The sequence below is a fragment of the Mirounga angustirostris genome, unplaced genomic scaffold, assembly GCF_029215605.1.
Source record: "Mirounga angustirostris isolate CCGP_5_RB_7025 unplaced genomic scaffold, mMirAng1.0.hap1 SCAF_16, whole genome shotgun sequence".
Taxonomy (NCBI): domain Eukaryota; kingdom Metazoa; phylum Chordata; class Mammalia; order Carnivora; family Phocidae; genus Mirounga; species Mirounga angustirostris.
In genome coordinates, this window is record NW_026991724.1 from 57,441,876 (window position 1) to 57,466,908 (window position 25,033).

Consider the following 25,033-nt stretch of genomic DNA (forward strand, 5'->3'; position numbering starts at 1 on the left):
GGCTGTGGGCGGGGCTGAGGAGGGAGAGGTGGAGTCCTTGGGGACTCGGAGGTCGGGAAGAACAGGAGAAACATCGTGGGTGCTGGGGCGAGGAGGATGGATTTTTTTTGAGACAATGGGCGGGGCTTAAGCAATTAAGCCAGAAAATGGGCGTGATTCCGAGCGGGGCCGGGGCTTAAATGCAAGATTTACGCGAGGGGCGTGTTCTAACCGGATGTCCGGAGAGTGTGGGCGGTGCCCTAGGAGGCGGGCGCTCAGGGCGCAGGCGCACGTTGCTCGGCTCGGCTGCCGGAAGCGGCCTAGGCTTCCCCGTCCGCGCCTCCGAGCCAGTGCGCAGGCGCAGTTCCTCTTCCCGGTCGCCGCCACCGCCCCCTCTTTCCGCTCCTCCACGCCGGCGCCTCGGAGACGGGCGCGACTTCCGTTTCCGGGCGGGCGGGCAGGCGGGCGGCGCGGGGCTGCCGGGGAGGGGGAGGGGGCGGCACTTCCGGTCGGGCCCTCGGGTCTCCCCGGAGCGGCGGCGCCTCCTCCGCCTCCTCGGCCTCCTCCCGGCGGAGACCCCTGCGCCGGTGAGTGACGGGGCGCGTGGCCCGGGGGCCCGGGGGCAACGGGGGCGGGGGGTCCCGCCCTGGCCCGCTCTGGTCCCCACAACGTCCCCGTCAGTGTCTCTCCCGCCGGGCCCTCGCCGGGGGTCCCCAGTCACTGCTCGCTCATGAGACCTCTCCGGACATCTGCCCCATTAACGCCCCCGTGCAGGACGGCTGCCAAAGCGCCCTCGTTAGTGGCGATCCGTGAAACTGCTGCCAGGGCCCCCCACTAATGCTTTCTCGGGGGGTCGCTTGTGCATAATCCCCCGTCATTGCTTCCTCCAGGACAGCCCCCGAGATGCCACCAGCATTGCCGCCCTCATGGAGGGCAGCTGCCCGTGAGCCCTCCATTAGTGCTGCCTATAGGCTGCCTCCAGAGTGTCGCCTTAGTGCTGTGCTGCGGGACTGCCGCTCTTATCTCTGTGCACACACAGCAGCCCCCAGACGACCTACACGCCCCGCCCGCCTCCTCCCGGTGTAAAAATACTTCTGTGCTGGTCCGCAGCCCAGAATGCCTTTTTGTCCTTCTGCACCCCCCCACCCGCCGTGGTTCTCGGGAATACCCCTTTGCACCGCCCCTCGACCCCCCTATAGAACAGCTCCCTCTAGAGTTCTGCTCTCACACCCACATCCTCTCCCCCTTCAGGTAGAAATCGCTGCCTGTTTAGCTCCAGGCTCCAATGAAATACTGTGCCCCGCCTCCCTCCCCTCCCCCACCGGGAGCAGCCCCCGTCTTCAGTCCTTCCGCAGAACAGTGCCCCACCGTGAGGCTGTCCCTCAGGCTGCACCTCTTGCCCTGGCCCTAAGCCCTCTCCGCCTGCCACCTCTCACCCAGCTCCATTTCATCTTCCTGGACACCCCAGAGGAGACCCCCAGCCTCACTATGGCCTGACCTCTTCTCTTCCCTAGGCATGCATGCATGCATGCATGCATTCATTCATTTAGTGTTCTAAGTACAGGGCATACGCAGGTGAAGGAGAGAGATACACCCAGTCTTTCATTTTGTGGGTTTTACAGTCTAGTTGAGGAGAGAGTTCAAAAACAAGGGACTAGGAGAAATGCTGCTTTCTGGGTTCTCCCAGAGCCTGATGGGCTGCTTCAGAGATGAATCCTGAATTAGCAGAGGTAACTTAGCCATGTAAAGATATGGGTGGACTGTTTCAGGCAGAGAGAATAGCAAGTGCAAAGGCCCTGAGGTGGCCATGATCATGGTGAGTGGAAGAGCACCAGGGGAGGCCAGTGAGGTTGGGGCAGAGAAATTGAAGAGAAGAAAAAGGGGACAGAGAATTTGATCTCACAGGGCCTCGGGGGTGAGGGTGTTATGATCAAATATCTGGCCTTTGTCAGCTCTACCAAGCCCAAAACGTTCTTCATTTGTTCATTCATTCATTTGTTCAACAAGTGTTTGATGAGGACCTGTTGCACGCTAGGGATGCGGTAGAGAACAGAATAGACAAAACCCCCTGCCCTCGTGGAGTGCCTATGCTAGTTCATGGGACAATTAAAAAACAAAATACCCTGTGTGAAGAAAATACAGCAGGATCAGGGTATAGTTACAAGGGAGAAGGCAAGAAGGCCTCCTTCAAAAGATTCCCATTGTCATCTTGTTGCTCCAAAACACCACACACCAAAAAGTTAACAGCTGTGTGCGAACCTTGTCCCTCCTGGACAACTGTGGCCAAGCGGGGGCTGCTCTTACTAGCCCCCCCCAAGAGTGAAGTGGTTAAGAGGGTGAGTCCTGCATTCTTCCGGTGTTCACATCTCTGGACAGACCACTCCCTCTTTTCCTAGCCCCATTCATTCACTTATTTCACGTATATTTTCAGAGACAGGCACTGTTCTAGGTTCTGGGATAGAACAGTGAACAAAACAGATAAAAACCCTTGCCTGTATGGAACCTACCTTCTTGAGGGGGAGGCCGGCAACAAGACAAGCAGAATATGTGGTTTATTAGGTGATGCTGACAGGGAAGCACAGAAATGAAGCAGGCTGGGAAGAGCAGGAACGTTGGTCTGGATGACAGGTTACAGTGGTCATAGAGAGCCTCACCGAGGAGAGAGCATTTGAGCAGAGACATGAAGGAGGTGAGGGGGAGAGAGAAGTGTATAGATAACAATCAGAGCATTCCAGGCAGAAGCAACAGCCCATGCAAGGGCCCTGGGGCAGGAATGTTGGCACATTGGAGGAGCAGCCCGGTGGCCCTGGAGGCTGTGCAGGTCATCATGAAGACTTTGACTTTAAGTGAGATGGGTGTCACTGCAGGGTTTGAGCAGAGGAGGGACATGGTTTGGCCTTAGTCATCCTGTCTATTAAATGAGAATAATAGCAGTGCTTATCTTATGAACCTGTTATGAAGTTTGATTGAGACAAGCCACATAAGGCACCTAGTAACTGTGCTTATTAGTGTTCAGTAAATGCTGGTGGCTAGCTCTAGGGCCAGGTGGCACGGAAGCGGGGTGAAGTATATTTCTAGTATAAGGCGGAGTGGGGCCTTCCTTATTTTGGAGAGCGAATATTGAAGGACACCATGCCATCGTGAGTAACGCACTGTGGAGCCCCACTGCCCTCCTTCAATTCCTTGCTCCACTACAGCCTGTTACTGTTGTGACCTCAGGAGATTAGTTGATCTCTCTAGCCCTCAGTCTCTTCCTCTGTAAAACAGAGTTAATAACGGTAACCATCCTCTTGAGTTAACAGGAAGACTTGTTGAGTCAACACACGTAAAGGGTTTAGAAGAGCACTTGGCCTGAAGAAAGCACTTCACGTTACGTGTTACTCTGTGTCACTGTTACTGTTATTAACAGACTAGACTTTCATCACAAGTCAACTCTGGTGCAACAGAATGGCCCACCAGTCCTGGTATCGGAGAGACCTGGAATCCAATACCTGCTTTCCCCTTTACTGGTTACGTGACCTTGGGGAAATGACCCCCCCCTTAGTTTCCCCAGTTATGAAGCGGGACCAATAGCAGTGCAGGACCACTGTGAGGCATCGGGGTGATGCCACAGCTCAGACCGATTGAACAATAAACATGGCTGTTAGGATTATGACTCCTGCCCTGGGGAGGGCCTCCCCCCATCATGCCACTCTCCACACGAAACCCTCCCATGATATGTCTCTCCTTAGAAAGACACTAATTTAAGGCTTGGAAAGAGGAAAGGCCTCCTGTTTCCTCGTGGAAAGGCTGTGAGCCTGATCAGTTCTGCCCCCCAGGACTACTCCCTGCTCCTCAGGGCAGCAGCTCTTCAGCGTTCTCCTACTCGCCCTTGGGTCAGTTGCTCCTTATAACATCACTGCCCTTTAAATTCCCTTTTCTGGGGACCCCCTCCCCCATGTCAATTCCATCTCTGCTAAATGTCCCCCTCCCTCCCTCAGGGAGTTCTGGATAGCTCAGTCTCATCCCTTTGCTCATTCAACAAATATTTATCAGTGTAGGCTATCAGTTTACCTCTGAGCCCTACTTTAGCTGCATCTTCACTAAGTTTTGGTAGGTTGTGATTTCACTTTTATTCATCTGGGGTTCCTTGAGATTTCTTCATGGACCCACTGGTGATTTAAGAGTGTGTTTAATTCCCACGTATCAGCAAATCCTTAACCAAGCAACCACACTGTACTGGGTGCTGTGCTCGGTGCTGGGGGGGGCCCACAGCGGCAAACAAGACAGGCCAAATCCCCATCCTCTTAGGTAAACACATGGTGAAGGAAATACATGCAGCAAGTCATGGCAGTGACAGTGGTGAAAAATGCAGCAAGACGAGGGGTTAGGGAGGACAGGGTGGGCATGACATCTGAGCAGAGACCCGAAGCAGGCACAGGACGGAGGCTTGACGTCGGAGAACATTCTCTCCACATCACTGCTGCATCCGTTCGAGATGGTGACCCCCTTCCCCTCCCACCCAGCCCCTGTCATGACCCCCCATAACCTAGAGAACACCCCCAAATAAGGCTCCTGCCCCCACAGTTCCACCCCACCTTTGTCCACCTTAGAGAGCAACCTGGTAAAACAACCCTGTGCGGGGAGGGGGTGGGCTGAGCCGCAGGCTTGCTCTGTGACCGAGTCACTTGACTTCTCTGTGCTTTTGTTTTGTCAAATGGGGATAATAGTAGTTCCTATGTCATAGTCATAGATTTGTGGGGATTGAGTTAACATATGTAATGGGCTTGGAACACATCAGGCCTGTAGGAAATGCCCAGGCAAATTGTTGTTATTAATATGTACTCTGACAGAGGTGAGCCAGGGCGATGGCTTCTTCCCTAAGACACTCGCCTCCCAACCCCCTCAATTCTACCATGTGCTTCTTTCTGCCCACCCGGCCCACTCTAGCCTGGTCTCCCAGATTTAGGTGTCACCTACAGGCTTCCACTACCACTCCAGCCATGCCTTTGTTCCTTCTGGAGATCAGATGAACTAGAGGGGGTGTGAAGGGCATAGGATGTTGAATCTCATCCAAGGACACCCAGAGCTAGAGACTAAAAATATCGGCCTCTTGGCGAGGGGAGTGGAGGGGACACCTTTCACCTGTGGGGGGGGGAGAGCCAGCTGGATGGATGGGGGCTGATGGGCCCTGGCCTTGGTAGTCACCACTGACCCCTTCCGTGGGCTGGGCATAGAGCCAGACCCCCAGGGGCCAGGGATTATGGCCAAGAAGCATGCCACACCTCGGGGGCTCTTCTCTCTACTGGCTCTGCACCGACTTGGTGGGGGCATTTCCACAGCCCCCTGGGTGGCTCAGGTTCAAAAATTAATTGTAGGAGCTGAGCTTCAGGTGGGAGTAGGGGGTCCAGACATGGACAGCTGCCATCTGGAATGAAAAGTACTATAAAGGAGGGTGCCCAGAGGATGACTGCCATGGCAGGGCTGAGGACAGGAACTGCACTCCCTGGGCAGCTGCTCGCTGGTTGGGCTCCTCCCAGGTGTGTGATGACCTGTAGGTACAGATGGTTCTGGGGACTGAAAGCTCTGCCAGTAAGTATTTCCTTACGTCCTAGGTGAGCTCCCTTGAGTCCCCTGCAGCCTAGGGGCCGCCCCCTTTTAGAAATGGAGAAAGTGTGGATCGGGAAGGAGATGGGACTTGAACCCAGGTCTGCCCGGGTGCAGGGCGCACACATATTTTCTACTGTGTCAGGCTGCCTTCCCTCTCAGTGCCTGTCCTGCCGTAACTTGTTTCTTCCGGGCAAACACATTCTGTTTCCCACCTTGTAGTAAAAGAACACCTCCCCCCAACACTGATTTCATTTCCGTTGTCTTGGTTTGTCCTGACTTTTTATCGCTACCAGCGAGAGTGGTATCCATAGAATACCTTCCACTTTACCAGTGCCTGGGAAGTGCCCGAAGCATTCACCCGAAGGCCTTACGTGATGTGCTTATTGGATCCTCACATCAGCCTTGTGAAGTAGGGATGTGCTTTGTCACCTCTTATTTGTAGATGAGGAAAGCCAAGCACAGAGAGGTTCGGGCACTTGCCTGGGGTCACACAGCTAAAATGTGGTGGGGCTCAGAGTATCTGGCATTCTGGCTCTAGAGTCCACCCTCTTTTATTATCATTTTACAGAGGCAAAACCTGAAGGGATTGAGAACAGGGCTCGTGTGTGTGTGTGTTTTGGAGAGGAGGGTAGGGTGCCGTGCCGATGCCCAAGAGTTTGCCAGGAGACTGTGGGACCAGAGGCCAGGATGCTGGGAGAATGAGATTGGGGGTGGGGAACCGAGGGTCTGCAGGCAGCACTGGGGAAGGGGTCTGGGGGATGGGTAGAGAGGATGTGTGAAGACCCCAGAAACAACGGGGAAAATGGAAGGGATGGGAGAGGAGGAGCAAAGAAGGTGGCCGGGGGCAGAGAAGAAGTCTGCCCTATGGGGTGGAGGGACAGGACAGGAGAGGAGCAAGGCTGGAAGATGGAGTGTGTCCCCGGCACTTGGACACGTCCTCCAACGCGCACAGCTCCCGAGCCGGCGCCTGGTCCTGTTTGCTCAGCCCCATCCTCTTCTCCGCAGGGTCTCCCGTCGCCCACCCCGCCCGAGATGGAGGCAAACGCAGCAGGCAGTGCGGCCGGGGGTGGTGGGGGCAGCGGCATAGGGGGCGAGGACGGGGTTCACTTCCAGAGCTACCCCTTCGACTTTCTGGAGTTCCTCAACCACCAGCGCTTTGAGCCCATGGAACTCTATGGGGAGCACGCCAAGGCGGTGGCCGCGCTGCCCTGCGCCCCCGGGCCGCCGCCCCAGCCCCCACCCCAGCCTCCTCCGCCCCAGTACGACTACCCGCCCCAGTCCACCTTCAAGCCCAAGGCGGAGGCGCCGTCCTCGTCGTCGTCCTCGTCGTCGTCCTCGTCGTCGTCCTCTTCCTCCTCTTCCTCCCAGGCCAAGAAGCCCGACCCGCCCCTGCCGCCCGCCTTCGGCCCCCCCCCACCCCCCCTGTTTGATGCTGCCTTCCCCGCCCCGCAGTGGGGCATCGTCGACCTCTCCGGACACCAGCACCTTTTTGGGAACCTGAAACGCGGAGGGCCCGCCTCCGGGCCGGGGGTGACGCCGGCGCTGGCGTCCCCCACTGGGGCCCCGGGGCCGCTTCCCGCCCCCTCCCAGACCCCGCCCGGGCCTGCCGCGGGGGCGGCCTGCGACCCCAGCAAGGACGACAAGGGCTACTTCCGCAGGCTGAAGTACCTGATGGAGCGGCGCTTCCCCTGCGGCGTGTGCCAGAAGTCCTTCAAGCAGTCCTCGCACCTGGTGCAGCACATGCTGGTGCACTCGGGGGAGCGGCCGTACGAGTGCGGCGTCTGCGGCCGCACCTACAACCACGTGTCCAGCCTCATCCGCCACCGCCGCTGCCACAAGGACGCGCCGCCCGCCGCCGGGGGCCCGCCTCAGCCGGGGCCGCCGCTCCCGCCGCTGGGCCTGCCCGCGCCCGCCGCCGGCGCGCCCCCCGCCGCCGCCCCCCCCCCCCGCGTCCTCCGGCCCCCCCGCCCCGCCCTCCGCCGCCGCCGGCGCGGCCTCCGTGGCCGCCACCGTCGCGGAAGGCAGCGGTGCCCCCGCCGGCGTGGGCGTCCCCCCTCCCGCGGCGGGGGGCGGCGAGGGCCCGTTTGCCTGCCCGCTCTGCTGGAAGGTCTTCAAGAAGCCCAGCCACCTCCACCAGCACCAGATCATCCACACCGGCGAGAAGCCCTTCTCCTGCTCCGTGTGCAGCAAGAGCTTCAACCGCAGGGAGAGCCTCAAGCGGCACGTGAAGACGCACTCGGCGGACCTCCTGCGCCTGCCGTGCGGCGTCTGCGGGAAGGCCTTCCGCGACGCCGCCTACCTGCTCAAGCACCAGGCGGCGCACGCGGGCGCGGGCGCGGCGGGGCCTCGGCCCGTGTACCCCTGCGACCTGTGTGGCAAGTCCTACTCCGCACCCCAGAGCCTGCTCCGGCACAAGGCCGCGCACGCCCCACCCGCCGCCCCCGACGCGCCCAAGGACGCAGGGGCCTCCGTCCCGCAGCCCCCGGCCGCCTTCCCTGCGGGCCCCTACCTCCTGCCGCCTGACCCTCCGGCCACGGATAGCGAGAAGGCCGCGGCCGCCGCGGCGGCAGTGGTCTACGGCGCCGTGCCCGTCCCGCTGCTGGGGGCCCACCCGCTGCTGCTTGGCGGGGCCGGGACCAGCGGGGCCGGGGCCTCCAGCGCCAGCGTCCCTGGAAAGACGTTCTGCTGTGGCATCTGCGGGCGGGGCTTCGGGCGGCGCGAGACTCTGAAGCGCCACGAGCGCATCCACACCGGCGAGAAGCCCCACCAGTGTCCCGTGTGCGGGAAGCGCTTCCGGGAGTCCTTCCACCTGAGCAAGCACCACGTGGTGCACACCCGCGAGCGGCCCTACAAGTGTGAGCTCTGCGGCAAAGTCTTCGGCTACCCACAGAGCCTCACCCGCCACCGCCAGGTGCACCGGCTCCAGCTGCCCTGCGCCCTGGCCGGGGCTGCCGGCCTCCCGGCCACCCAGGGCGCGCCAGGGGCCTGCGGGCCGGGCGCCTCGGCCACTGCTGCGGGGGCCGCGGATGCACTGAGCTACGCCTGCTCGGACTGCGGCGAGCACTTCCCCGATCTCTTCCACGTGATGAGCCACAAGGAGGCTCACATGGCGGAGAAGCCCTACGGCTGTGATGCGTGCGGCAAGACCTTCGGCTTCATCGAGAATCTCATGTGGCACAAGCTAGTCCACCAGGCGGCCCCTGAGCGCCTGCTCCCGCCTGCACCCGGCGGCCCCCAGACCCAGGATGGCTCCAGCAGCGCCGACGCGGCCGGTGTGCTGGACAACGGGCTGGCGGGAGAGGTGGGGGCGGCGGTGGCAGCGCTGGCAGGCGTGTCCGGGGGTGATGACGCCAGCGGGACGGCGGTGGCTGGGGGCGGCGGGGGTGCCAGTTCAGGTCCTGAGCGTTTCAGCTGTGCCACGTGTGGCCAGAGCTTCAAGCATTTCCTGGGCCTGGTGACTCACAAGTACGTGCACCTGGTGCGGCGGACCCTAGGCTGTGGCCTCTGTGGCCAGAGCTTCGCTGGGGCCTACGACCTGCTCCTGCACCGCCGCAGCCACCGGCAGAAGCGGGGCTTCCGCTGCCCCGTGTGCGGCAAGCGCTTCTGGGAGGCAGCGCTGCTCATGCGCCACCAGCGCTGCCACACCGAGCAGCGGCCCTACCGGTGCGGTGTGTGCGGGCGAGGCTTCCTGCGCTCCTGGTACCTGCGGCAGCACCGCGTGGTGCACACGGGCGAGCGCGCCTTCAAGTGCGGCGTGTGCGCCAAGCGCTTCGCGCAGTCCTCCAGCCTGGCGGAGCACCGGCGGCTGCACGCCGTGGCCCGGCCCCAGCGCTGCGGCGCCTGCGGCAAGACCTTCCGCTACCGCTCCAACCTGCTGGAGCACCAGCGGCTGCACCTGGGCGAGCGCGCCTACCGCTGCGAGCACTGCGGGAAGGGCTTCTTCTACCTGAGCTCCGTGCTGCGCCACCAGCGCGCGCACGAGCCGCCGCGGCCCGAGCTCCGCTGCCCGGCCTGCCTCAAGGCCTTCAAGGACCCCGGCTACTTCCGTAAGCACCTGGCGGCGCACCAGGGCGGCCGGCCCTTCCGCTGCTCCTCCTGCGGCGAGGGCTTCGCCAACACCTACGGCCTCAAGAAGCACCGCCTGGCTCATAAAGCCGAGGGTCTCGGGGGTCCCGGGCCGGGGGCGGGCACCTTGGCGGGAAAGGACGCCTGACCGGGAGGGGCGTCCCCTTGCGCGCTCACCCGTCCCCAGTTGCTGATCAGACTCTTACCCCTCCTCGCTGTTGCCCCCGCCATCCTTCAGGACTCCACACAGACTAGCCTCCTTTAAGGCCCATGCCCTACAGACTCAAGACTGGATCACTCCCATCCCGGACCTCTCTGGTCCTCGTCTCATCCTGCCAGCCACTGAACTTGATCCTCCGTCCAGCCCCGTTTTGTAACCTTCATCAGCGCCCCCACCCCCCACCCCCGCAGCATTCTGTCCCCCAGTGAGCTTTTGTGGAGGATGTGGGTCTGAACTGCCCCTCCCCGTTCCTTTGGGATCTGGCTGGGAAGTGGAGTATAAGCGGAGTTGGGAGGGCACAAGGGGACTGGGTGCTCTTTTGGATTGTGGGGTGGGGGCGGGGTGGCAGACGCGGCTTGTACAGAGCGGAGAATAATAAATCTTACCACAGGGCCGCTGGAGTCCTTTCTTGCATCCCAGGGAGAGGGGATTAAGTGCTGACAAAGAGAAAGTTGAGAACTTTTGTTTCCCAGGGATTTGGATTCCCCAGCACCCTCTGCCTCGTCCTCATGTTTTCTGCTTTGCCTCATTCAACTGGTAATTGCTGAGGATTTACCATATCCAAGTTGTAGTCTGCACCTTGAGCAAAGGGAGATGAACAAGACAGGTAAGTTTCTGTTCTCGGAAACTGACAGTGTACCGGGACTCCTTCCCCCTCAAAGATGTTTTCGGCTTTTGTCTGCTTGGCGGGCATTTCCTGAAGCCCCCTGTCTGCCGGGTCCTTCACTGGACGCTGTGGAAACACGAATTGGACATGCTCCTTGCCCTCGAGTAAGGTGGAAGAGATCCCCTGTTAAGCCATTGCCGTGTCCCAGCGTTGTACGGACCCGTGTTTCTTACAGCCTCACCCATCACGCCTGTCCCTCCGGGATAATTTGGAGGAGCTTCAAAAGCCCTGCCAACAGCCCTCATTTCCATTGTTGCAACAGCGAGCCATGTGCCCTTCCAACGTGCGTTCGGTTCTCCCATCTGTCAGAAGAGGAGGCTGAGGTCCTGGGAGAAGAAAGAAGCTCCAAGGACACCTAGCAAGTCCATGGTAGAACCGGGACTGCAGGCCCAGGGTGCCTCAATACTGAAACTTGAAGACCAAGCTGGTTCAGGGACACTGCTTGGGCAGGTCCAGTTGGACCCACACGAGGGCAGCAACCTAGCGTGGCCAACGTATGCCCGTGCTGAAGATCCAGCATAAGACACACCCGGTGCCAGTGCCCCGGGGGCACCACCATGAAAGTACGTGGAATGATCGCTGGGGGCTGAGAGCATGGAGGAGTCACCTTATCAGACTGGGGGCTGGCCAAGCTTCCCGGAGGAGAAAGTGATGCCCGAACAATAACAAAAGCCACAGAGGCTTGCCAGGTAATGTGAGCAAAGAATTCTAGGTGGAGGGTTTAGTGTGTCTAACTAGACCCAGCTATTCCAGAGAATCTTAAAAGATGAGTATGGCGGGAGAGGTTGGGGTATGGGAGGCTGCATCCTGAAGGGCTTTGGATTCCAAATAGTGAAGCTTAGACGATGTTGTAGGCTAGAGGCTGGCAGCTGGCAGCTGCTGGGCACAAGCCGCTGACACCCTTTGTTTAGCTCATGCATTAAAAAAAAAAATACAGTTTGACTTAGTTGCCAACATTCGAAAATCAGAAGGTTTTGCACAATGAACTAATGCAACTTCTGAAAAATTTGCAAGATTTAGCAACCCAGCCTGCCCTCCCCCAGAGCTGGGTAACCTCCGCCCTCTTCAAACAGAGTACACACTCTCGGATCTGCCACCAACTCCTGCCCGGCCTCGAAGCTCAGCACTGAGCGCAAGTGTCAGCTGCCATGTGTCACTGGGGCTGTGCTTTCCCCTTGCATCCAGCCACCCCGCTCCTATAGGCGTTTATGCTTGTGATCCTGTCTCAAAGCCACAAGGAGCAGTGGGTCCATGAGGCTGTAGTATGGAGACTGGAGACGGTGCTGCTGGGTAGGTGTCCAACTGTGGGGCCACTGTTGGCTTGGCCCACAAGAGTAGTGGTGAAGAAGAGTGTTCAGATTTCAAAGATACTTAGCTGGCTCAACAGCAGGAAAGGGATGAGGATAGGGATTAGATGAGTGCACGAGGGGTGAAGGCTTCAGGAACCCACCCAGTTTCTAGCTTGGATGCTCATGCCACAGGCATTTCTTGGGAGGAAATGGAATGAGTTCTGCTGGTGCTCTGACCTAGGGGGTATCTCGTGGGAGGTGTTGGGTGAACAGGAAGGTGTGCAAGTCTAGGGCTCTCCCTCCTTGATAGGTGTACTGATCACAGGAGTCCCTTCCTTTTGCCAAACTTCCCTGACATCCACGCCACAGCTGAAACACGTATCACGGAATAGGGATCTAAAAATGAGGAAACGGTTTTGGAGAGAGAGATGCTGCAATTCACTGCTCATGGCAAGACCACTGTGTGGGCCCTCTGCCCCCACCCCCAAACACAAGACTGACATAGATAAACCCTTCAGAAAGTCCTTTAATAGGAGAACTGGAGGTTCCCCCCTCCAGCTCCCTGGTCCTCCTCACGCCCCCACCAGAGTGACTCAGTTCTTCCCACACCCACTGTACACAGGCCAGCCCACCATGCTGCCATCTCCCAGCCCTTCCTTGGGGTAGCCTTGGGTCAGGCATTAAGCTGTTTGCTTCACATTGGGAGTGGAGGAAATCAGAGAAACCTGAGACTACTTTGTAGCCCTGGGAGCCATGGGCTCTGAACCTAAAGCCTTATGAGAGGGATATTAGGTGGCTGTTTGCTGTCCGGATTTTTTTTGTTGCTTCGGAGTCAGTGGGTTAAGGAGGGACCACCATGGGAGCGGGAACAGCTCTTGGAGTCAAGATCTTTATGGTCAGGCTTACATCCTTGAGGCTTGAGAGCTCTTGGCTAGGATGTGGGGACCCTCTGGCTTCAAGGTGATGGGATCCCAGAGTCTATGGAGGACCTGGTGGGCGTCTTCTGCCTGAGGGTGGGTAGGCATCCCAGGTTCAGTGCAATCCAGTGAGGTAGGAAAAGATTCCATCCTGGCCCACCCTAGGCCCCAAGATAGTCCACGGTTCTGCAGATGAAGGGCTAGCCCAGAGACACCAGGGCAGCCCCTGGTTCTGTCCCTTCCATTCAACCCTGGCTCCCCCTCTGTAGTGCCCAGGCTCTGCTGGGACAAGCTGTGTCTTGCACGAGGACAGCCCAACGAGCAGGCAGACTGGGCAGTGGAATCCAGCCCATGTTCCTCACATTTAACCGAGCATCCACAGGGTGGTGTCTGTGCCTTTCTGAGTCTCATGGAGGTGCTGTATGGGTTTGTGGGTGTCCCAAAACTGGCTCTGTGTTCTCCCGCACTAGCTGCTCGTGGCCATCTCTGTTAGCTCTTGTCACCTCTCCCCCAATCTCCCCTCTCCTGCCTCCTTTTCCCACCCACCCCCTCCCCTGCGATCGGCCTCCTACTCCCTGGCCCGTGTTAGTGCTCCCACGGCCCTGCTCTCCCAGCCTACTGGTCGACCTCCACCTTCACCTTGGCCACCTCCCCTTGCCCTTCTTCCAGACTGCTTCCCGGCCCACACCCACTCCCTGGCCCCTCGGGCCCTGACGCCAGCTGGCTGCCAGAGTCCCCCGGCCCTGGCCCGTGGAAGTGGGTGCGCTGGTGCTTGCGGAAGTTAGAGGAGTTGTTGAAAGTGCGATCGCACAGGGCGCAGCGGAAGGGGCGCTCGCCGGTGTGGATGCGCGCGTGGCCGCTCAGCACCGAGGACTGCGTGAAGCCCTTGCCGCAGATGCCGCAGTGGTAGGGCCGCTCGCCCGTGTGCACCCGCTCGTGGTCGCGCATGTCCGAGGAGCGGCGGAACGGCTTGGCGCAGAACCTGCAGGCGAAAGGCTTCCCCGCCGCCGCGCCCGCCGCCGCCGCCGCCAGCACCACCTCCGACCTCTCCTGCGGCGCCCCGGGCCTCCGATCCCGAGCCGCGGCCGCCTCCGGGGGCCCCTGAGAGGGCCCTGGCTCCACCCCGTGTCGGTGCTGGTGCCGCAGCAGGGACGCCAGGGCCCTGAAGGCCCGGGGGCAGAGGGGGCAGCGGTAGGGCCGCTCCCCCGTGTGCAGGCTGTAGTGCGCGCGGAGGCTGGCGGGGCCCGGACAGCTGTGGCCACACACGTGACACCGGCTGGGGTCCCCGCCCTGCCCGCCGCCCTCCGCCGCCGCCAGGTGGCCATGTTCGTGGAATAGCAGCTCAGAGACCAGCCGGAAGGCAGCTGGGCACAAGGCACAGTGGAGGGAACCTGGCTCCGGGGGCTCGGGCACCAGCGTGGTGTCTGTCACCCTCACCACCTGGATCTCGATGAGGTCACTCGGGGGTGCGGCGGGGCGGCCGTCATCTGGCACCAGGACCTGGGGGGGGGGCGGGGCGGGGAGAAAAAACCAGGAGCCTGTGGACCCTTCCTCAGGGCCTCCCCAGCACGCCCCCACTTATTAAAACACCCATCTCGGGGCACCTGAGTGGCTCAGTCGTTAAGCGTCTGCCTTCGGCTCAGGTCATGATCCCAGGGTCCTGGGATCGAGCCCCGCATCGGGCTCCCTGCTCGGCGGGAAGCCTGCTTCTCCCTCTCCCACTCCCCCTGCTTGTGTTCCCTCTCTCACTGTCTCTCTCTCTGTCAAATAAATGAATAAAACCTTAAAATATAAATAAATAAATAAATAAACAAACAAACAAATAGGGGCGCCTGGGTGGCTCAGTTGGTTGGGCATGACCTTTGGCTCAGGTCATGATCCCAGGGTCCTGGGATGGAGCCCTGCATCAGGCTCCCTGCTCCGCGGGAAGCCTGTTTCTCCCTCTCCCACTCCCCCTGCTTGTGTTCTCTCTCTCGCTGTGTCTCTCTCTGTCAGATAAATAAATAAAATCTTGGGGCGCCTGGGTGGCTCAGTCGTTAAGCGTCTGCCTTTGGCTCAGGTCATGATCCCAGGATCCTGGGATCGAGCCCCGCCCCACTCCCCACCGCTTGTGTTCCCTCTCTCGCTGTGTCTCTCTCTGTCAAATAAATAAATAAATAAATTCTTTAAAAACAAAAACCAAAAAACAAAAAAACACCCATCTCCCTTGTAGCATACTGGGCCCTTCAGTTTCCAGATCCTGCTCTCCATCCTCCAGGATTCTGCAGTATCCCTATCAAGACTTCCACTCCTGTCCCAACCGCATCACGGATCCGGCCACTTCTCCTCTACCCCAGTTAAAAGCCAATTATTTCTTGGCCTGACAACTGAAAAGGCCTCCTGAGCAGAACCCCTGTTTCTAGGTCTGCTACCTCCCCAAAGCAGCCTGAATGGCCTTTTGAAAATGGAAATGAGATAGTCTTTTTCCCACTCAAAACCCTCCCATGGCTTCAACTGCATTTAAAATCCAAAGCCGTCATCATAATACCCATCATGATCTGGCTCCGGCTGGTCTCCGACCCCAGTGTAAATATAAGCTGGCACACAGCTGACTTCTCTCATCTAAATTTAGCTCCCCCTTCACCCCCACTCTATCAGCTCACTCTTTATTTCCCTTATAGCATGTAGCACAATAAATATCCTTTATTGTCTCTCTCCTCTAGACTGTGAGCTCGAAGAGAATACAATCCTCATCTGGTTCGTTCACCTCTCTATATACTGAGCCTAAGTAGGAGCTCAGGAAATGTTTGTTGTTACTCTCCAGTCCTGAGTGGGGAAAGCTCCTAAGTCACCTGGAGCAGTCATTCCTGCCCCCAAAATCCTCCCTTAGGCATTCGAGACACGGCACTCGGACTCTTGCGGAATCATTACCCCACTCCAACGTGGGTGCCCCGACCATAACTACCCGCATTTGTCTTTCAGGGTCACCTTCCCAACCTTCCACCCAAGTCCAATAGCCCCAGAATTTCTGAGACCCCGCCCCTCGGAAGATCCCGCCCCTCGGAAGATCCCGCCCCGTAGTTACACAAACTCAATCTCTGAGACCTCTCCCTGGACTCATCCCCCTCCCAGATGTTCCACCCAACCCCCTCCTCTGGCCCCGCCCCCAGGGCCCCGCCCCCACTCTCATTGGCTCCTCCTTAGGCCACGCCCCTCGCGCACCCCGAGAAGCACCGCCTCCAGACCCGGAGCCCTAAATACCTCCCCCGCCCAGCCTTCATAGGCCCCGCCCCGGCCCCGCCCCCTGCCCTGAGACCTCCTCCCGCCTCGAGTCCCCGGCCGCGGCCACTTCCCCGCCCGCACCAGGTCCGGCGTCTCCGGGGATCGCGGCTCCGGGGCCGCTGAGCTCGGACTCGGGGGCTCCGGGCGCGCGGCGGCCATCTTGTGCCCAGGCCCCGCCCCCAGGCCCGTGGTCCCTGTGGGAGGGGGCGGGGCTCGGTCCGTCGTCACAGGCGCCGCGCAGGCGCACACTGGCGGGCAGGGGGCGTGGCTCTGCGAAGGCCGCGCCCCGCCCACCCGGGGGGAGTGCCGCGTCCCTTCTGACCACCTGTCAGCGACCCCGAGGCCTGGGAGTTTGCAAACACCCACAGGTCGGTGCGACGTCTGGAAACGCACATGGGCGACCGTGGAGAAGTCGCCACACCGCTCTGGGCCACGTACACATAGTCTTCTCTATAAAACTGGGGAGGTGTTGTGAAAACTCGGTGAGAAAAGAGGTATGGGACACCTTTGAACACCCTTAGGTTTTCTGGGGACGCCATGGTAGGTGATGCTTAAACTACCATCGTCCCTAAATGAGCTGTTTCTCCCCCTTCTGGGGGACATGGTAACATTGCACTTTCCTTTGAATTTGGTCGTGGCCCCCGTGGGTTTCCTTGGCCAGTGGACTGTCAGAGCAGGTGCACCACCTTCAGCTCGCGGCGAGAGCCTGCGGGCCCTTCGCCAGGATCCCCCCTGCCCATCCGTGCTTGGCATCGGCTGGTTGCCATCAGCCCGAGTTCCAGAGCGTCTACAGTGAACAGAGCCTGGTGCTGGACCTCCTGAGATGCAGCGTTTATGTAGCGTACACAAAAGCGTTTTATTTTGTTAAGCCGCTGAGCCATTGTGGTGGTTCCTACCACAGGCGTAAGCTGTTCCATCTTAACTGATACGCATACGGAGCCTTTTATTTGCATTTATTTTATTACAGAGTATATAAATGAGTATTCAGTAATATAAACTGCCCATACTCAGCAATAACCTTAAAATACACAACGTTACAGATACAATCTAAGTTGTGCACCCCTCCCCCATTCTCCCACCCTCCCCTGAGGTTAGATTTTGTGTTTTCTGTTTATCATTCCCAGGCATGTCTTCCTTATTTTCCTACACATACGAAATATGATATTGTTCTGTGTGCTTTAAATTTTTTCTAGTAAGGGGCGCCTGGGTGGCTCAATCATTTAAGTGTCTGCCTTCGGTTCAGGTCATGATCCAGGGTCTTGGGATCAAGCCCTGCGTTGTTCTCCCTGCTCAACGGGGAGTTGGCTTCTCCCTCTCCCTCTTCCCTTCCCCCCTGCTCATGCTCTCTCTCTCAAGTAAATAAATAAAATCTTTAAAAAAATAATTTTTTTTTCTAATAAATTAGGAGTGCCTGGTTGGCTCAGTCGGAAGACCGTGTAACATCTGATCTCGGGATTGTGAGTTCAAGCCCCACATTGGGTGTAGAGATTATTATTATTATTATTATTTTAAGATTTTATTTATTTGACAGAGAGAGACACAGCGAGAGAGGGAACACAAGCAGGGGGAGTGGGAGAGGGAGAAGCAGGCCTCCCGCAGAGCAGAGAGCCCGATGCGGGGCTCGATCCCAGGACCCCTGGGACCATGACCTGAGCCGAAGGCAGACGCTTAACGACTGAGCCACCCAGGTGCCCCGGGTGTAGAGATTATTAAAAAATAAATCAACCTAAAAATTTTTCTAATAAATGATACAATTTCAGTCTAATGTTCTCTAACTTTTTTCTCCTCCCCTTTTTACATTTGTATACATCAATACATGTAGTCTAGTTACTGCTGATGTCAATGCTGGTGTGATATCCCACTGATGATAATGTCCCATTACATGTTTTCATTCTCCTATTGTTGGACATTGGGTTGCTTCCAAATTTTTATTATTACAAACAATACTGCCATGAGTATTCTTGCTCATGTCTCCTTGAACCCCAAAGAGAACTTTTTCTATATTATATCACTGGAAGTTGAATTGCTGGATCAAAGTTTATTAACATCTTCAACTCCCATCTTTATTATTCAGTTGCTTTTCTAGTAACTCCACCACTTACTACCTGGGGGCTCTTGGGTAAATTATTTTTAAAAATATTTATTTATTGGGCGCCTGGGTGGCTCAGATGGTTAAGCGTCTGCCTTCGGCTCAGGTCATGATCCCAGGGTCCTGGGATCGAGTCCCGCATCGGGCTCCCTGCTAGGCGGGGAGCCTGCTTCTCCCTCTGCCTCTGCGTCTGTCTCTCTCTCTCTCTGACTCTCATGAATAAATAAAAACACTAAAAAATATATTTATTTATTTATTTATTTATTTTAGAGAGTAGGGAGAGGGGCAGAGGGAGAAGGAGAGAGAGAAACTTTAGCAGACTCCACGTTCAGCACTGAGTCTGATGCAGGGCTCGATGACACGACCCTGAGATCATGACCTGAGCCAAAATTCAGAGTTGGATGCTCAACAGACTGAGCCACCCACACGCCCCTCTTGAGTAAATTATTTAACCACTCAGCGCCTCCAGTGCTTTCATGGGCCCTGGCATTTCTGCCTTCGGGGGCCCCTTCATTTCAAAAAATATATTTAAAATTATATTTTATGACTGTTGGTATAAAGATGAACATAAGCTAGGCTGGATTACATTCTTTTTTCTTCTGGTTTCAAAATTAAAATATTTTTCGTGGGCTCATAAAAGTGTCATGAGCCCTAGGCACTGTATGTACCTGCTGTGTGTAATGAGAAAGGTAGCCCTCTGTTTTCTCATTTGTAAAGCAAAAATAATAGTACTTATTTAATACGGTTAAGGATTAGGTGCTATGATGATTAAATGAGCCATTATCTGTAAAGTGTAATGTAGGAACTATATATTAGCTATAATTATTACTGACTTACACTTCCACCAGCAATGAATGGGAGCTCCTGTTGCTTAAAGTCTTTATTAATATTTGATAGTCAGATTTAATCTTTGCCAATCTGATGGGTGTGACATGGTTTTTCATTGAGATTCCTTCTATTAAATGAGATAATTCATGATACTGCATCTAGCACAGAGCTCATCCTCTGTTCTCCTTTCTTGTGGGCTGGGTCTGTTTCATCTCTGCATCCTCAGAAGGCCTCAGTGAATGTTTGGTGAGTGAACGAACAAATTAATGAATGGATGAGTAGCTAAATTAATGGAGATATAGAAGAATTTGGCTATCAGAGCTAGAGACAACTATTTGTGGAGGAGACCATAGTTCAGTGGAGTGACCATAAACTTTCAAGCCAGACAAAACTGGGTTCAGAGCCATCTATCCACTTGCTATGCAACTTTGGGCAAGATGTGCCTTCTCAGTATCCAGCTGTCATGCACAAAGTGGGCAGCACCATGCTGCTTGGGTGGGATTGTATTGAGAGCACCACAGATGGAAAATGCTACAGGTCTAGTGCAATTCCTGGAACTAACTGATGCTCAATAGCTGTGGGTTCCTTGCCTTTCCCCCTGTTTGCCTGAGTCCTTCATGGCCTGGTACTACATTAATTGCATGTAGTACTCTATTGCATGATCTGATGCTAGAAGTCTGGTGCGTGGAGCCACTATAAAATGGCAGAAAGAGTCCCGGGCTTGGAATCAGAAGATGTGGGGTCTACTCTTGCTTCCTTCTGTCCCTCCTGTGAGCACATCACTTCTCCTTGCTGGGCTGGATCCCCTGCTTTTTAAATGAATTGGCTGTTAGGGTTACCATATGACCCAGAAATTCCACTCCTAGGGATGTATCCAAAGAAATGAAAATATTTGTTCACACAAAAATTTGTAAACAAATGCTTATAGCACCACTATTCATAATAGCCAAAGGTGGAAACAACCCAAATGTCCATCAATTCATGACTGAGTAAAAAAAAAAAAAAAAAAAAAAAAGTAATATATATATTACATGGATATATATGGATATATATTATCCATAAGATAGATTATTATTTTTTATTCCACAAAAAGGAATGAAGTGCTGATACATGCTACAACATGAATGAATCTTGAAAACATTATGCTCAGTGAGAGAAGCCAGACACAAAACCCCACATATTTTATTATTCCATTCATACAAGCTATCCAGAACAGGGAAATTTACAGAGACAGAAAGTAGAGGGACGCCTGGGTGGCTCATTCGGTTAAGCATCATCTTTCGGCTCAGGTTATGATCCCAGGGTCCTGGGATTTAGTCCCACATCGGGCTCCTTGCTCAGCAGGGAGCCTGCTTCTCCCTCTGCCTGCCGCTCCCCCTGCTTGTGCTCTCTCTCTCCCTGACAAATAAATAAAGTCTTAAAAAAAAAAGAAAAAGAAAAAGAAAGTAGATTTGTGGTTCCTTAAGGGCCAGAGGATGGGTGGAATGGGGTTGAGGGAATAGGGGAGTGATAGCTAGAGAGTACAAGATTTATTTTTGAAGTGATTAAAATGTTCTAAAATTGTGCTGATGGCTGCACATATCTGCAAATATACTAAAAACCATTGAATCATCAGTTAAATGGGTAAATTATATGGTATGTGAGTTATATCTCAATGAAGCTGCTAAAAAAAAAAAGAATTAGCTGAACATGATCTTTTAGGATCAAACTGTAGATGACATTTAAACATAAGCCTGTAAGGTAGGTATATGGATGTTCACTATGCAATTCTTCCATCTTTTCTCTATGGTTGTAAATTTCCATAATATAACATGGAGTTGAGGGAGCCTCTAGATAATATTTATTGTTTTTTATTTATTTAAGTAATCTCTACACCCAGTGTGGGGCTTGAACTCATGACCTTGAGATCAAGAGTTGCATGGTCTTCCCACTGAGCCAGGCAGGTGCCCCTTGAGCCTGTGGATGATTTTTAAAATCTGATTTTTAGGGGCACCTGTGTGGCTCAGTCAGTTAAGCATCTGCCTTTGGCTCAGGTCATGATCCCAGGGTTCTGGGATCGGGCCCCGCATCGGGCTCCTTGCTCAGTGGGGGGCTTGCTTCTCCCTCTCCGTCTGCCCTGCTTGTGCTCTCTCTCAGATAAATAAAATCCTAATAAATAAATAAAGGTAGAGACCATGGTTATTATTATTTTTTTAAGATTTTATTTATTTATTTACTAGAACGAGAGAGAGAGACAGCGAGAGAGGGAACACCAGCAGGGGGAGTGGGAGAGGGAGAAGCAGGCTCCCCGCAGAGCAGGGAGCCCGATGCGGGCTCGATCCCAGGACCCAGGGATCATGGCCTGAGCAGAAGGCAGACGCTTAACCGACTGAGCCACCCAGGCGCCCCAGAGACCATGGTTATTATCATTTCCCCCTGCATCTCCAGCACCCACACCAGTGTCTGGGATGTGACAGGTATTCAGTAAACATGTATTACATTAATGAGTCAAAACCTAAGTATGTGAATGAATAAGTAGCTGGTAATTATGGTTGCCTGGAGTCCTAAGCCAATAGGAATCCTCAAAGAATAGATCATCCTCACACCTTCCTGTTGCAGGGTCTGCAAACGAAAATAACACCGACAATAATAACTAGTGTTTGCTGAGAGCTCATTGAGTGTGAGAGCAGGGGGCAGATCCAGGTTTTGTGGGGTGCGACTTACACAACAAGGAACACAAAGTCTGAAACACGAAATAAGGTATGCACGTGCACATTTATTATGAGAAAACAAATTCCCACCAATTACAAAACCTAACAGGTGACAATGACCACGCCACCCCCACCCTTACAAGTGGATGTAGTACTTTTAGGAGTTTCCTGCCTGACTCAGCTCCAACACACTCTCCCCCCTATATTATTTGACTGACAGGAGCCGACTGCGAGGGCCCTGCAGGGACCTGCGACCTCGCCTATTTGAAGAGGAAAAAGAAAACCCACTGAGCTTCTGCAAACTGGGCGTCAGGGGGGCAGTGGCCCCACATCCCCGAGTCCTGGCCGAGCTCCCTCCTACTTCTCGGCCTCGTTTTCCCCGGTCTGTGTCCCGGGGGGGAATTTCCCAATTTCCTGGTCTGTGTCCAGCGCTGTGGAAACAACAATGAAACACGAGGCAGGAACCTCCTCCGGTCACCGTGATCTTTCTGGGATCCCGGTTCCTCGGGGGCGGGGCCGAGCGGAAAGCGGACCCTTCCGCTCCCGGCCTCGCGTTTCCGGCCGGAGCCTTTTCCAGGAGGGCCTGCACGGCGCACCGTCTTTCCAGGGTCTCTCCCTGGACGTCGCGGTCCCTCCTTGCCCGCGCTCTCCCGGTGGGCGCCACTTCCGCCCAGCCGGACCAGAGAGGCCGCCCCAGCTCGGCTCGGAGCGGCGCGAGAGGCCGAAGGCCGGGGTTGAGTTACTCCGAGAAAGAGCCGACACCGTGTGAGCGGCGGGGGTGGGGGTGGGAACCATAGAGAGGGTGGCGGCGGATAGAGCAGCCAGGCTGGGAGGGAAACGAGAGGAAGCGGGTGTGTACAGGGCGGCAGGGGAGACCATAGAGAGGCCGGCGGAGGCTGGAAGGGCCGTGGTGGGCGGGGCGAAGGCAGGGGGTGTAGGGAAGGGGCTCGGCCTCCGAAGGCGCCGTAAAGCTGCGACCCGACGGACTCTCGGCTGCAGGGGTGTTGGTGCTTTATCGGTGCCCGCGTGCCCTTGAGCAGTGAACTCCCTCTCTGAGCCTCAGTCTTCTTCCCTGCAAAACGGGAATGGTTTGTTGTGTGTTACCTCGCGGGGTGACTGAATAAAAGCAGGTGTGAAGGCGCCGAGCGGAATAATGCTTTTGCACGGACCCCGGACCGCGCGCGGGCTGCTGCTGGTGGTATTCTCCGGGGTGAATTCCCCTCTGCAGCGCTGAGATTCTCCAGGGCATTGCAGTCTGCCCATGGAGCACGAACAGCGAGAACTTAGGGTTCCCTGTGCATCGCTCTTGCCATCTCGATGTGCACCACCGCTTGCTCGGACCGCATTCTTTCTCATGCTTGCATTTCAGCACCAGGCCCCTCCTCGTCCCTCGGCTTCCACCAGCCCGCCACCACAGGCCTTTCAGAAGCTTTCCTCCAGAAAGCATGCTCTGACTCCTGCCGACCTCCAGGTTCCCCCCAGGCTTCTCGCTTGCTGACCTCAGGCCACTAGTTTCAGAGGAGTCCCAAAGCCCTCACATGGTAGAGTCCCTGCCTAGCTCAAAATCCGCCCAAGACGATGCAGTTTATAGTCCAAGTGCCTGGGGCTAGGACCTGTTGATGTCTCCAGCCAGTGACCCTGCCTGCGGGCTTTATGCGTTGTCACTCTGAAGGACAAGTAGTTTTCCAGGCTTGTTCAGTCCTGGCTGAGTAATAGTGCATGGAATGGATACACCACATAGGATTCATCCACTTCTCAAACACCGGTGGACATCGGGTTTCTCTCCACGTTTTCACTCTTTTTTTTTTTTTTTAAGATTTTATTTATTTATTTGAGAGAGAGAATGAGAGACAGAGAGCACGAGAGGGAGGAGGGTCAGAGGGAGAAGCAGACCCCCCGCTGAGCAGGGAGCCCGATGCGGGACTCGATCCCGGGACTCCAGGATCATGACCTGAGCCGAAGGCAGTCGCTTAACCAACTGAGCCACCCAGGCGCCCCTCCACGTTTTCACTCTTACGAATAATGCTGCTCTGAACATTCATGCCTAAGGTTTTGTATCAACGTGTGTGTTCAGTTTTGTTGAGTATCTACCTGCAAATGGAATTGCTGGGTCACATGGTAAATTTTCATCTGTAACGTTTTGAGGAGACACACCATTTTTTTATTCCCACCAGCAATGTCTGAGGGTTCCAGTTTTCCCTGCATCCTCGTCAAGCTCTGGTGTGTCTTTGGGTTCACCCAACGGCCTTTTCCTTCAGGTCCTGCAGCACCTCCCACTGGACTTGAACTACGCATGACCTCTGGAAGCACCCACCTCATCCATCCAGCTTCTTTTTCTTGCCCTTTGTACCACAGCTGCTTCCTAGATTCTTGGTAAGTGCGTTAAGTTGGGGGATGTAGATGGGGCGGTGTCTGACCATATTCACTATCAGAGACTCAGGTGCTAGGATGAAGACTGTGTGTATGTGCCTGATTTGCACAGACTGAATGGTACGGCTCCCCCCTCCCCACATTCATATGTTGGAACCTAATCCCCAATGTGTTGGTATTAGGAGACGGGGCCTTTGGGAATTGATTAGGCCATGAGGGCGGAGGCTTCATGAATGGGTTTAGTGCTCTTATAAGAGACTCCAGAGACCTCCTCGCCCCTTCCATGTGAGGAGAGAAGGTGCTGTCTGTGAATTTGGACACTGAATCTGCCGGCATCTTGACCATAGCCTTCCCAGCCTCCCAAACTGTGAGAAGTACATTTCTCCCACCCCGGATCTGGTGTTCTATGATGGCAGTCCAGTGGACTGCGAATGCTGTGTAACGTGAGCACGTTGTGCGGCTTTTCCAGACCTTGGTTTCTTCAGCCTGCCAAGCCTCCTCCCTGGCCATCGAGAGAGATCCCTCCACTTAAAAATGGGCCAGATGTTTCAGAACAGAAGCTATTAAAGTGGCCAGTGAACACAGGCAGATGTGCTCAGCATCACTGGGCATCAGGAAGGTATGAAATGAGATACACTTCCCACCCGCCAGGCTGAGAGTAAAGACTTTCAGGATCAAGTGTTGGGGAGGGTGTGAAGCGGCTGGAACCCACGTATACTGCTGACGGTATGCAAATTGCTGCAGCCACTTAGAAGACCATTAATACACACTAAGGCTAAGCGGACACGTACTCCAGGTCCCAGCACTTGCATTCCCAGATGCACACTCATAAGAAGTGTGTCCTTATATCCACCAAATGACATGTATGAGAATACTTCTAGTAGCCTTGTTCGTAATAGACCAAAACGCAAAACAAATGTCCGTCAGCAGTTAGAAAAGAGAAGGAAATTGTGGGATAGCCATACAACAGAACCTACACAGCAATGGGAAAAAACAAACAAATGAACTGTTGAAAACAACAGCATGGCTGACATACGTTGAGTGAAAGAAGTCAGGCGTGAAAAAGTAC

At 55.5% G+C, this 25,033-nt stretch overlaps 2 protein-coding genes and 1 long non-coding RNA gene across 4 annotated transcripts; 2 read left to right on the forward strand and 1 right to left on the reverse strand.

The window, feature by feature from the left end:
- Positions 1-56: 56 nt before the first annotated feature.
- ZNF865 (zinc finger protein 865) lies at positions 57-10,947 on the forward strand. The gene is given in 3 exon segments (XM_045892181.3): positions 57-566; positions 6,574-7,506; positions 7,508-10,947. Coding segments are annotated over 3 exon segments (3,594 nt in total). The 5' UTR covers positions 57-179; the 3' UTR covers positions 9,782-10,947.
- Positions 10,948-13,341: 2,394 nt separating this feature from the next.
- Positions 13,342-16,203, reverse strand: ZNF784 (zinc finger protein 784). Its single transcript, XM_064580561.1, has 2 exons — positions 16,069-16,203; positions 13,342-14,226 (listed from the first exon to the last, which is right to left on the reverse strand). Exons 1-2 carry the CDS (start codon positions 16,144-16,146, stop codon positions 13,342-13,344), a joined length of 963 nt encoding a protein of 320 aa, XP_064436631.1. The 5' UTR covers positions 16,147-16,203.
- A 5,963-nt stretch (positions 16,204-22,166) lies between these two features.
- Positions 22,167-24,966, forward strand: LOC135362800 (uncharacterized). 2 transcript variants are annotated; one of them, XR_010408042.1, is made up of 2 exons: positions 22,167-22,359; positions 23,769-24,966. It is a non-coding gene; the product is annotated as an uncharacterized LOC135362800 (long non-coding RNA). The 2 variants fall into 2 exon arrangements; XR_010408043.1 differs by having other exon boundaries at positions 23,853-24,966.
- Positions 24,967-25,033: the final 67 nt, after the last annotated feature.